Source organism: Vombatus ursinus, unplaced genomic scaffold (assembly GCF_900497805.2).
Source record: "Vombatus ursinus unplaced genomic scaffold, bare-nosed wombat genome assembly UNPS02014168.1, whole genome shotgun sequence".
In the NCBI taxonomy this organism is placed as follows: Eukaryota; Metazoa; Chordata; class Mammalia; order Diprotodontia; family Vombatidae; genus Vombatus; species Vombatus ursinus.
The window spans coordinates 2,327,117-2,340,372 of NW_020953946.1; the positions used below are offsets into that span (position 1 = coordinate 2,327,117).

At 36.0% G+C, this 13,256-nt stretch overlaps 1 protein-coding gene across 6 annotated transcripts in view; it reads right to left on the bottom strand.

Annotated features, from left to right (window-relative positions):
* Positions 1-13,256, bottom strand: part of LOC114041161 (cohesin subunit SA-2-like) — a 122,911-nt gene that overhangs the window by 107,485 nt on the left and 2,170 nt on the right. For all 6 annotated transcript variants that reach the window (XR_003568889.1, XM_027859454.1, XM_027859455.1 and 3 more), the window contains exons 3-7: positions 10,178-10,262; positions 3,207-3,371; positions 2,508-2,604; positions 1,632-1,708; positions 330-401 (exon numbers count right to left, since the gene is read on the bottom strand). Coding sequence is in view for 5 of the 6 variants with exons in the window: in XM_027859454.1 (XP_027715255.1) it covers positions 330-401; positions 1,632-1,708; positions 2,508-2,604; positions 3,207-3,371; positions 10,178-10,262 (496 nt within the window). In the remaining variant the exon portion in view is untranslated. The remainder of the gene's footprint in view (positions 1-329; positions 402-1,631; positions 1,709-2,507; positions 2,605-3,206; positions 3,372-10,177; positions 10,263-13,256) is intronic.

Genomic DNA, 13,256 nt, shown 5'->3' on the forward strand with positions numbered 1-13,256 from the left:
GATAATAACGTTACTACAGCTATCACAATGTTTGTGCAAAGTATTAGGAAAGCAACACAAAAAACATACCTCGAAATCTTAATAATCAGTTATCAAAAAACATTTAAGTATCGAAATATGCATGGCACTGGGTGGGCTGCCACACAAAGAGAACACTTCATGACATCTAGAATGCTACAATTTACAATGACACACAGAAAATAGTATAATTAAAATACTAATTCAATTCACAAATGAACAGTAAGACAATTTTCTTAATTTCATGAATACAACTAGAACTTGACAAATATACAACCTCTGAAGAGAAGGAAAATAAGCAAAAGTTTTACCAACTCCATTGGCCATGTCACTGTTAAGATCCATGGGCGAGCCATAATTCTCTTATACTGCAACCCTGTTTCCTATAAGTGATTGTACAAAAAAGACTTTAATTTACATTTTAGAAGGATTAATTTGAGTACTTCAAACTGAATTTAAATATAGATTTACACTAAAATTGCAATTATATACATACAAAATAAAAGCATAACCAAGATGTTTCTCCAACTGTGATTGAAGTGATTTTGCTTTTATCAACTTAGTATTTTAAGAAATCTCCTGGGGGCAGCTAGGTGGCGCAGTGGATAGAGCACTGACCCTGAAGTCAGGAGGACTTGAGTTCAAATCCGGCCTCAGACCAAACACTTACTAGCTGTTGTGACCCTGGGCTCACTTAACCCCAATTGCCTTAAAAAAAAAAAAATCTCCTCAACAGAGACAAGGACCTCATTCATTCTAGATCTGGGAGATTTTTTTCTATTATTAAATACTAAGCATACTCAGAGCCCCTAAGAAACTATAACTCTTAATGAGGGTACCAAGTCCAACGACCACACATATGCTTCAAACAGTTTTTACCCCAAAACTTTTTTCAAGTAAGAATAGTTATTACCAAAACATCTTTTGTACATGTTGATGCAACATGGTTCTCAAAGATCACAAATAGCTATATGTAAATGTTCCATAGAGTCTAGCATAGGATGAGATCATTAAATTAATAACTGATTCAAAAAAAAAATCTAACGGGATTCTCTCAGATAAGACAGAGAAAGAATATAATCAGGTGCCTTTGATTGTAAGTTTGTAAATAAAACCACTTATATTTCAATCCCACTTATTTAAAGTCATGATTAGCTTAGTCTGAATAGGTAACCCATGTCTACAATGTGTAAAGGGACACAGAGAGAAAATCCTTCCCCTATCTTCTATGATCTTTTTTCTTTTTTTTTTTTTAAAGCAGCATAGGGGGGCAGCTAGGAGGCGCAGTGGATAGAGAACTGGCCCTGGATTCAGGAGGACCTGAGCTCAAATCTGACCTCAGACACATAATTCTTACTAGCTGTGTGACCCTGGGCAAGTCACTTAACCCCACTGCCTAGCCAAAAAACAAAAAAAGCAGCAGCATAGCCTAATATAGGAGTTCTTAATCTCATCTGAGTCATAAGCCCCCTTTGGCAGTTTGGTGAAGCCTATGGACCTCTTCTCAAAATGTTTTTAAATATATAAAACAAAATACATGAGACTACAGGGGAACTCTAGTCACAGTTGAAATTCTAAGTTTTTTCAAGTTCAGCACATGAATTAAATCTTACCTCATCAAATTTCTCAATCATTTTTTTCAAAATGTCAGAGCTATGTAAACTTTGGTACATCTCAGCAGTCACCATCCCTAGATATAATGAATGGAAAAGTAGGTCTAAGTATGATAGAGTCAAATATAAACAAATAGACTAATATTAGACACATATATTGAGGCAGCATGACACAGTGGAAAAACTGGATTTGCTAAGGGTATCTATGTTTGAAATTCTAGCTCTATTTAATTCCAGTGTGACCATAGGCAAATCATTTAACCTGTATGGGCCTCAGTTTCCTCCAGTGTAAAACAAGGGGGTTGAAGTAAATGAAAATTACCTCTAAGGTTTAAATACATGGTCCTAAAATCCCTGGGGCTTATTTTGAGCCATTTTCAAAGTTATCTATGTTCGAAGGGAATATTCACACAACTTTCAAAATGGCCCAAAAGAATCTTTAATTACAAATCATGTAAAGTATTTGTTGGAGGCATTCCTGGGCTTGAGGACAGATAGGGTGAAAAAACAGACATGAAACTAGGCATTTCACTAAACCACTTTGGACACTGGAAATGCATACTGTCAACTTCCAAAGTGTTCTCTAAAATAAAATAAAGTAACACATTCCTTTCCCCTTCCACCAAGTCCAAAACTTTTCCAATTTAGAAATGCACCAACTGGGATGACTTGAGCTATAAGGAACTTTCCATTCAAAAACCAAAGGTCTCCTATCTAAACCAACCATCCAGGAAAATCCTAATATGCCCCAACTCCTTAAAGACTAAGACCAATGTAAATTATGACTATGGAACAGCAATGAATGCAAGATTCAGCACAGACCTAACTAAACATTCTGAAAGTATATCCCACAAATGCCTGCAAGGAAACAATTACCTTGACAGCCAGAACACTGAATAAAGAAATTGATGAGATCCAGAAGTGCCAAATCTCTGTCTTCTTTATAGGCTTCAATCCAGTCATCTACCACTGACTGACAGGAAACAAACACCCAATGAATGTTTGGAACAGAAAACAACTGAATCCCTCCGAAATCACAGTATTGGAAGATCACTCACCTTAGAGACCATGTCAAATCTAGCTTTTATTATGTAAAGTTACTTTTCATGGGACATGGATTTGAATAACAAACCAAATCAAAACAAGTTTTGAATTTATTTCCTCCAGATCAGAAAAACCAACATTAATAATGATAACAACTATAAAAAAACTTTATACAAGAGCTATACAAGCATGATACTGAACAATGTACTATCTATAACTATTTCCTTTTCTCAATACACACTTGCAAAGTTAGCTCATACACACTCTGAAATTTAGCTAGTGAGTGACTACACAAAATATTATATATTTATGTACTATATCATATTTTCTAACAATCAAGAAGGAAAAAAGGGATGGGGAATACATGAATTGGTTCATGCTCATGTATAAAGCAAAAGTATAGGGAGCAGATATATGATGCATGACCAAACCCATGTACAGACAGAGTTGAAGGACAAACCAACAAACAGTGCTACCTTACCAAATGATCGATCTAAATTCAGGCAACAGCAATTCAACTCAGAGATGTACCTGCATAGCTCTCTTGCCCAAGCTGACCACCTCAAAGAGAGTAACTGCTTCCACCATTTCTTCAACTTCATCTTCAATGCTCTCTGGCTGACTTGACCTCTTTCTTCTTAAAATGTTTTTCTTTCTGACGTTTTCGTACTGCTCTCGGACCTTCCTTCTTTCTTTCTGAAACCAAAGTTTTCCAAAGGAATTATCATAAATCTGCCTGTCAATGAAACATTAGCCTTCTTTTCCAGAAGGGCCTTCTGTTCTAGCACAAAGAAGAGACAGGGTTATTCCAAGTCAAATCTTTAACAAAAATTATGAAATTCCCCTGGAATTTGTTAATTTGGTTACAATGATATGCTTAAAATAAATGGTAATCATTGGTTTGAAATTTTTTCAAGATTACAAGCTGGAAAACAGCTTTAAAATTGTCTAGTCAAGCTCCTTCTTTTACAAAACACATCTACAAAGCCCAAAGAGAGGGAATGACTTGCCCAAGATCACTCAGCAGAACGTAGGTTTCTTATCCTTGTAGCTAAAATACAATGTAAGCAAAAACTATTCAGTTTTTGTCTTTGTATTCCTGGCACCTAACACAATACTTGATATCACAGATGCTTGATAAATGCTTAAATATGAATGAATGCTTTCAAGGTTTCAATGTAATAAATTTGTTTATATAGAATTTGGTCTGTATTCCTTTTGTTATCAGCACAACAGAAACAGAAATCCCAAACACTGAACTAAAGAGTTTTTTCTTTACCACTTCTCAGGCTAATTTCACCTTTCAGTATGCAATCATAGTGTTCCTACTGGCAAGGCTACCTTGTACTAGAGTTGTCCTAAAAATTAAGGGAGTCTAAGAGACCAACTGGGTAATAACAATTGAAGGAAAATTTCCCTCAGTCAGTTGCTAAATTCACAAAATCACATGCTGTAAACCTTAAAAATGTAAATTGTTTTCCCATTAAAGAGATTTTTAAATGCCACTCAGCAAGTATTAGACTAGAAAATGTACACAAAATTTATCTCTTAAACACAGTCTCTTATTCCAAATCTGCTTCATATGCTAGTTGTGGGACCCATTCAATATCTGACATGTCAGACATTATATCCACAAGTACTTTCTTTCCAAAACCCAAGATGGGTGCCTCTTTAATCTCTCTGTGCCTCAGTTTCCTCATCTGTAAAGTGAAAAAAATAGGCTAGATGATCTATCTCTAAAGGTCCTATTCAGCTTTAAATTTCTATTATTCTTTAATACCATGCTTTAATAATAGACATTTTTGCCTCTTCAAAACATTAAAAAAAATCTACCAGTTAACTTGACCTTCCCTTTAGTCTTTTCACTGTTTAAGCAAACACCTTCCACCATGATACATGTCTGACTTTATGTGGCATTGATGATAGGTAACTACTTCATCTCATGTCCTTAGCAATTTAAAAGCCTACATACATAGTGAGAAAAATCAGTAAATATTAAAAATGTTTTGCTCATAATGTTCTTTAAATTTAAATAAATTTTCAAATAATTTTTGAAAAAAATGGCTTCTAGATTAAACTTTAAGATATTCTAGGCAAACAACATGCATTTAACAAAATTTAGTTATATAAGTTGAGATAACATATAAAATTTTTTTTTCCTTTTTTGCTCCATTCTCTGTACCAAGACCACTGGCTCTACCTGTGTCTTTGATCGCATTTCCTGTAATCTGTCTCTGAAGTTTAACCCTTCAATTAGTCCCTTTCTCTCATTTTCAGTCTTTTAATGCTCACTGGTTCCTACCTTGCTACCTATAAACATGCCCAAATCTCTATCCTTTAAAACTTTCACTTGACAATGCCATTATCTTAACCTTTAAGCCCATCATTCCTCCAAATTTTTCTATTTTTGTTTAGGATACAGTTATCCTTCTGGTCATGTAGTTTCACAGCTTTAGAATCATTCACAACTTTTATCTTTCACATCCAATCAGTTCTCCTTCTTTTATCTCAATATCTCTTCCATCTGTCCCTTCTCTCCACTCAAACAGTCACTATCCTAGTTCAGGCCCTCATCATCTTTCACTTAGACTACAATATTCCAGTTGCATACTGGACATTTCAAACTGGATGTCCCAGAGACATCTTAAACTCAATTTATACAAAACCTAATTCATTAATCTTTCCCCCAAAATCCTCTCTTCTTCCAAACTTACCTATTTCTGTCAAATACACTACCAACCTTCTGGTGTTCTTAAGATTTGCAATCTTGGCATTACCCAAAACTGGACTCCTCACTTTCTCTCATCCTATATATATCCTATCAAGTGCCCAATCTTGCTATTCATACTTTCTTAACATCTCTCACATCCAACCCGTTTTCTCCACTTACACAGCTACCACATTAATTCAGGCCCAATTCAACCCCCTGACTAGATTATTTTAAGTCAGAAGACTTTTGGGGTTTTTTTTCCATTTGTTTGTTCCACTGCCTCAAGTTTCTCCCCACTCCAGTCCATCCTACACACTGCTGCCAAACTAACTTTCTCTAAGCACGTATCTTACCATGTGATCCCATACTCAACCAAATACTATGGGTTCCTTTTGCCTCTAGAATATAAACTCCTCTGTTTAACTTTAAAAGATCTATACAACCTGGCACCAATCCATCTTTCCATTCTCTCTTGGACTTTAACACCCATGCCCTTGGCCTCTACACTCTTCAATCCAGTCAAATTGACCTTTTATCTGCTCACACACTTCTCATCTCTATGACTTTGCACTGGCCATCCCCCATGCCTTGAATTCACTCCTTCCTCCCCTCCATCTATGAGTCTCTGTCTTCTGTTAAGATACAGCTCAAGCACCATCTTCTGAAAGAAGCCTTTCCTGATCCCACAAAATGCTAATGCCCTCCCTCCCAAACCACTTTAACTACTTTGTATGTTTTTGTATTTATTAGCTTTATATTTATGTCTTTTATAGTTACTTGTCTCCTCCACTAGAATGTAGGCTCACTGCAAATAAAGACTGTATCATTCTTTGTCTTCATATCTCCAGCATCTAGCATTGTGCCTGGCACTTAGCAAATACTTAATATTTTCTGATTGACTGATTTAATAGATTTCCTAATTGTTTTCCTGATGCCAGTCCCTTCCCTCTCCAATTCATTCTCTACGTAGCTGCTAAACTGACTTCCATGTTCAAAAAACTTTAGGGGCTTCCTATTATTTCTAGGATAAAGTAAAAAAATCTTCAGCATGGCATTTCAAGCTCTTCAAAATCTGGTCCCAGCCTTTTTCTAGATTTATTTCATGTTTCTCACACACACATACTCTTATGTTCTAGCCAAACTGGCCAATTTGCTGTTCCCCAAATTTAATATTCCATATCCTCTGTCCTTCTCAGCTACCTACAAATACACCCTTGTCTCTCTCATTCTTAAAAAAACCCTTACTCAATCTAATCATCCAAGCTGGCAATCATACCCTGTCTCTGATCCTCTTCTCAACTAAACTCTGTGAGAAAGCCATCTACAATAGGTGCATCCACTTTCTCACCTCATTCTCTTCTTAACCCTTACTTAAATCAGGCTTCTGACCTCGTCGATTCCAATGAAATTTCTCTCAGCAATGTTTGCAATGTGAATTCCCCAATCAAATAGTCTTTTTTCAATCTTTATCCTTTATAACTCTTCTGCAGTATCTGACATGGTTGATCATAAACTGCCTCAAGTGTCTCCCCACTCAAGTTATCAAATTGATCTCCCTAAAATGTAGGTATTACCATGTCATGGTACCCTCTCCCCTCCATTTAGTATGCTCCAGGGGCTCCCTATTATCTCCATATATCCATATAAATATAAAATTCACTGTTTGACTTTTAAAGCCCTTTATGACCTAGACCATTCCTACCTTTCCAATATTCTCACAATTTATTTCCTGCACTTACTGTATTTCTTTACTAGCTGTCCCCAAGCCTGGAATCTCTCCCTCCACATCTTATCTTCTGTTTCCCTGGCTTTCTGCAAGATTCTGCTCAAATACCATCTTCTGCAAAAAGCCTTTCCCAGTCCCACCTAAAGCTAATGCATTCCCTCTAAGATTACCTCCAATTTGTCCTGTATATGTTTGGAATGTATATTGTTGTTTTTATGTATTCTTCCCCTATTAGAATATGAGCTCCTTGAGGGCAGCGACTTTTTTCGCCTTTCTTAAATTCCCAACACTTATCACAGTACTTCAACCATAATAAGCACTTAATAAATGCTTGTTAACTGACTAATTGATCTCATGAATACTATTCCTTCTCTAGGTTTTTGTGACACTGATCTATACTGGTTCTCCTCCTATTTATCAGACCATTTCTTCTTTGCATCATTTGTTGGTTCCCCACAGATGTCAAACCCAATGACTATACTTTCTCCTGGCTCCTCTTCTATGCTCCCTCTATACTATCTCATTTGGTGATCAAATCACTTACTATAATTTCAAGTATCATCTCAGAGTCGATGATCACCAAATCCATATACCCAGTCCTGATCTCCCCCCTGAGCTATAGTTTAATACCCTCCATCTTTCAAACATCTCAAATTCAACATGTTGAAAACAGAACTCGTTATCTTTCCCCTCAAATCCTACCCAATTCAAACTTTCCTGTTACTGTCAGGGGCACCACCATCCTCCCAGTCACCCAGGCTTATCTTTAACTACCCTCTCACCCAACAAAACCAATTTGTTTTCACATCTTGTTTCTACTTTCACAACATCTCTTGAAGTTTCATTCCCTACTCACACTGCCACCACATTAGTATAAAGCTCTCATCAGGGGATTATTGCAACAACTTTCTCATTCATCTTTCTGCCTCATGTCTCTCTCCACTCCAATCCAACCTCCACTTAGCTTCTAAAGTAATTTTCCCAAAGCACAGTTTAGGAGGCAGCTAGGTGGCGAAGTGGATATAGCACCAGCCTTGAAGTCAGGAGGACCTGAGTTCAAATCCGGCCTCAGACCAAACACTTGACACTTACTAGCTGTGTGACCCTGGGCATGTCACTTAACCCCAATTGCCTCAAACAAACCAAAGCACAATTTGACCACATCACCCCTCTACTTAATCACCATCAGTGGCACCAGCATACTTCCAAGAATCCAATACAAAATTTTGTTTGATATTTAAAGCTCTTCAAAACCTGGCCCCTTCCTTCTTTTCAAGGGTTCTTATATTTTACTCCACTCCATACACTCTATGATCCAGTCACAATGGACTACTTGCTGTTCCTCACACTCCATCTCCCCATCTCCTTTGTCCTTATACTATCAATCCCCAGACCAAGAACACTCTTCCTTCTTACCTTAGTTTTCCTAACTTCTTTCAATACTCAGCTCAATTGCCACTTTGTTCAGGAAGCCTTTAGTTACTAGAGCTTTTTCCCTCTGAGATTTATCTTCTACCTACTCCATATATCTTGTATGTACTTAGTTACTGTCATGTTTGTCTCTCCTTTTAGAATGTAAGCCCCTTGAGGGCAGGGACTGTTTTTGCCTTTCTTTGTATCCCCCAGGGATTAGTACAATGCCTGGCACATAATAAGCACTTAATAAAATGTCATTAACTGCTTTCTCTGAGGCTTTCCCCCAAGTCTAGTATTCACTCAAGTCTCACCTCCACCTCTCCAAAATCCTAAATTTCAAGTCTCAGCTCACATACCACCTCCAGTATGAGGTCTTTCCTGATCCCCAGTTGTTAGTGTTCTCTCTCCCCTTAAATGACTTTATATTTACTTATTCATGTGCTCTCTGCAGGAAGAAGCTGCTTTGTATGCAAGGTATTTTGCATATCTTGCATGTAATAAGAACTCAAATATTTGCCAAACATGAATATATAAAAGTTCTTTGAAAATCTTTCATAAAACTTTGTAAGTGACAGGAATTATTATTAAGTTTTAAAAGAAATATTATATACACAGGCTACAATGAACCATCAACTATATTAGGGGACCAACTTTAAAGGTTTCTCAGAGGCTCCTTCAGAGGATATTTACAAAGATGAAGGAAAGCCACTCTAGCCAATGAAAGTCAAAGTTCAATCTGTCTTGTTGTTCAGTCTTTTCAGCAGTCTGACATTTGAACTCAAGAAGGTGAGTTTTCCTGACTCCAGGCTCAGAGCTCTATCAACTGTACCACCTAACTACTATTCAATCAGTCTAGAAGATTCAATTACTCAACAACAAAGGCTTAGTTCAAGTTATCAAATTATAGATTTACTTCTCCAGGTATAACATACCTTTTTCACAATGTGACTTGAAGGATGGCAATCAAGACAACACACTAAATATTACAGGCAACTAGTAAATGTTTAGTCAATGATTAATTCACTACTTCAAAATTTACAGTGCAACCTGTGAAAATGAAATCTATAACCCTTTTGGTCTATGAAAAGATTTTAATCGAACCATTAGGATTCACTTCTCTTTTTAAAGCAAAATCTGACACCAAACCTGATAAGAGTAAGTTCATCCTATCTATGGCAACAGATGAGGCATCATCAAAAATAGGACAATACTCAAAAGGAAAGGATGGCATTATGTTACAACCCAAATCTAAAGAGAAAAAAAAAGGAGGGGCCGAACTATGATCTAGCTAATGCAACTACCCTAAAAATAAGATTATTCATTAAAAATGAATTTTTAAAAATATAATGACTATTGAGAAGTTCCTACCCCACATGCCAGGCACTTTAGGAAACACAAGGTTGAATAAGAAATGGTCTCTGTCCAGAAAAGACTTATAGTAGAATAAGGAACATAAGCACAAAAATAACTATGTCACACAAATACAATACATGTGAATTAAAAAATGAAGCCACTTACACAAAATATAGATCAGTTTCATTACATTATAGTAATTCTGTCTATACATCTATACAAATAAATAGGACTGTGCATAGACATATAGAAATTTACATATACACACATGTACCCCATCCAGTCACAAAAACTTACTGGTGTCAAGTTGCTAGGATTTTTCACACAGCCACCATTTTGTACAGCAGATGCTGGTGCAGTTGCCTCTTGGCCATCATTTTCTCTATGGTATAAGAAAAACAGTATGTAGTGAAAAAAATGTTACATAAAGCCCTACTTGTATATAAACTAATGAAATTTCCAGGTAATATTTAAAGTGGTCATTCCCAATCATAATTTGGGATAACTCTAACTCAAAAGTTTTTATAAAATTCTCAAAAACAAATTACACTTAATTTACTTTAATTCTTAAAGAATTCATCAAACTACTAACGTACATATTTCATAGGGCACTTTTTGAATGGTACTGGGTGGCCAAGGAGACATAAAATCAAAATAATAAGTTGGGTTACTAACCTCACAAAAAATATTCACTGGCATTAATGGAAAACATTGTTCTATGATACTTTTATAATTTTCTTTTTAAGATTAAATGATTATTTTTAGATCCTAGACAAATTACAGTATAATAGAAAAACTCTTAAGTAGTATAGTCCTATTTCCACCATGGCAAGACAGCTAACCTTTTAACAAGTTGCTAAACCTCTCTGAGATTTCATACTCTCATATGTAAAATGAAGGGTTAGAATGAATAATCTCTGGGTTCCCTTTGAACGCAAACATTCTAGGATACTAGGTGTTTTCTGTGTCTCATAGTTTATCCTTTGAGGCCAAGCTATGGGTTATTCTGAAATTGCTGTTTTTTTAAGGGGAGGGGTTAAGATTCTGGGTTCCAGAGAAAATTAAGTATCTATCCTTCGTCTGCAGTTCTATCATCTAGCTGTCTCAGGTTTTTCAAAGACAAAGCAATGAAAAAGCTAGAATCAAATTAGTAAGAACAGAAATTCTTGAAAACACTGGAAGGACAGACACAAACTCTTGTATTCCTGAGGAAATTCACCCCCAATTCCCCAAGCTGAAAACAATGAAATATAGCAAAACAGCATGTGTCCATTTTTATTTCTGTTCTAGTTTAGTTTTTAGTAAATCACTATGCTTTGTCCATTGGGTACTGAGTAGCTACCAATTCAGTGCTTTATAAATAGTTGTATTTAAACAAAGGTCCATGGGTTTATGTTTACCTATGTACTAAAGAATATCTATATAAAAGGCTTTTGAGTATTTGCTCAAAAATGACTATAGTTACAGCAGAAACCCACTAAAACACAGGTAATGATGACACAGATTCAGTTATACTGTACTTTGAGTCAAGTAACTTTATTTATTTATTCAACAAAGATCATTATAGGCATCCATAACAGGAATGATTCATTCACTGTATTAGTCACAAAAACGGACATGAAGATGAGTAAGACAGACTATGCACACAAAAAATTTAAATCTAGTTGGAGAAATAAGGTTTATACATACATAAATAAATATGAAGTAAAATGAGATATATGTATAAATAGGTTAAAAAAAAAAAAAGACCAGGGGCAGCTAAGTGGCAAAGTGGATAGCGCTCTGGCCTTGAAGTTAGGAGGACCGGAGTTCAAATTCGTCCTCAGACACCTGAAACTTACTTAGCTGTGTGACCCTGGGCAACTCACTTAACCCCGATTGCCTCACCCAGAAAAACAAAACAAAACAAAACAAAACAAAAAAAACCACTTAAATTCCAAGGGAGAGTACTTTATTTCCTTTCCGGGGTTGAGGGGCACCAAGTGGAAACAAAAAATCATGGAAGACTTAATGTAGTAGATGGCATGTATGTCTGTCTCTGAAGAATAGGCAGGATTTCAAATGGAAATATTGGAGGGAAATGCATTCCATTTACTGGGAATAGTATGGCAAAGGTAAATCCAGGAAAGTATAAGACCAGTTTGGGGAACATAAGAAGTTTAATACTACTAGAAAACAAGGTAAGTGATTAGGAATAACATGATATAAGATTGGAAAAATAGGCTGTAGTTTGATTATGGAGCTTTCCTTTTGTGAATACTTATATATTTAAGTCAAAACCAATCATATGATTTAGTCAAAATGAACAAAGTTTATTTCCAAATAACTAGTAAGTTATTATGATAACCAAAAGTTTGGAAAAGCTGCATACAACTTTAGATCTCTTTAAAAATTTGCATACTATTATACTCTACCAATTGCTTAGAAAAATAATAAAAAAAACAAAAATATGACTCTGAAATCTAACCACCAACTAAAATAAAAAACATAATATGAAAACATTAGCTCAGAATATAGACAATAATCCAATAATCTACAAGTGGCATTCAAAAGACCCCTCATCTCTTGCTCTCTCCTGAGCTCTAACTCCTATCACCAACTTCTGGCTAGTTATTTTCATGTGGATGTTCTTTAAGCATCTCAAACTTGACAAGTTCAAAAGTGAAATCATTCATTATCTTTCCCTGTAAACCACCTCTCCTACTAACTTGCCTATTTCTGTTGAGAATGGCACCATTCTTCAAGTAATCTAAGTTTATAGACTCAAGAGTCATTTTTGACTCTTTATTCTGATTCACTCCTCTCCCTCATATCCATTAAGTAGCCAACTCTTGCAAATTCTACCTCCTCACCATCTCTTGCCTCTGTCTCCTTCAATCTACTCCTACCACAACTACCCTAGTTCAGGCCTTAATGACTTCCTCCTGACTACTATTCTTAGTATATTCTCTCTCCGATCCAACCTCCAAACAACTATAAAATTAATATTTCTAAAGAATTGGTCTAACCAAATCAAAAAGCTATTGCCTCAAGGATAAAACGAAAACTTCTTTGTTTAGCATTTAAAACCTGTCACTAACTCTAACCTATCTTTCCAAACTAGTTTAACATTACTCCTGAACATGAACTCTACAGGCTAGCCAAACTGATCTAACTTCCTCTTCCCCATACATAAAAAACACTGTATCTCCCATCATTGCATAGACTGTCCCCCACATCTAGAATGCTCTTCTTCTCATTCCTGCCTCTTGACATCCCTAGCTACTCATTCCTGCCTCTTGAGATCCCTAGCTACTTTTAAGGTTCAGCTCCTTTGGCCCAAGTATTCTTGATTCCCCACAGCACTCTGCCCACCAGAAAAGTTACTATATATTTA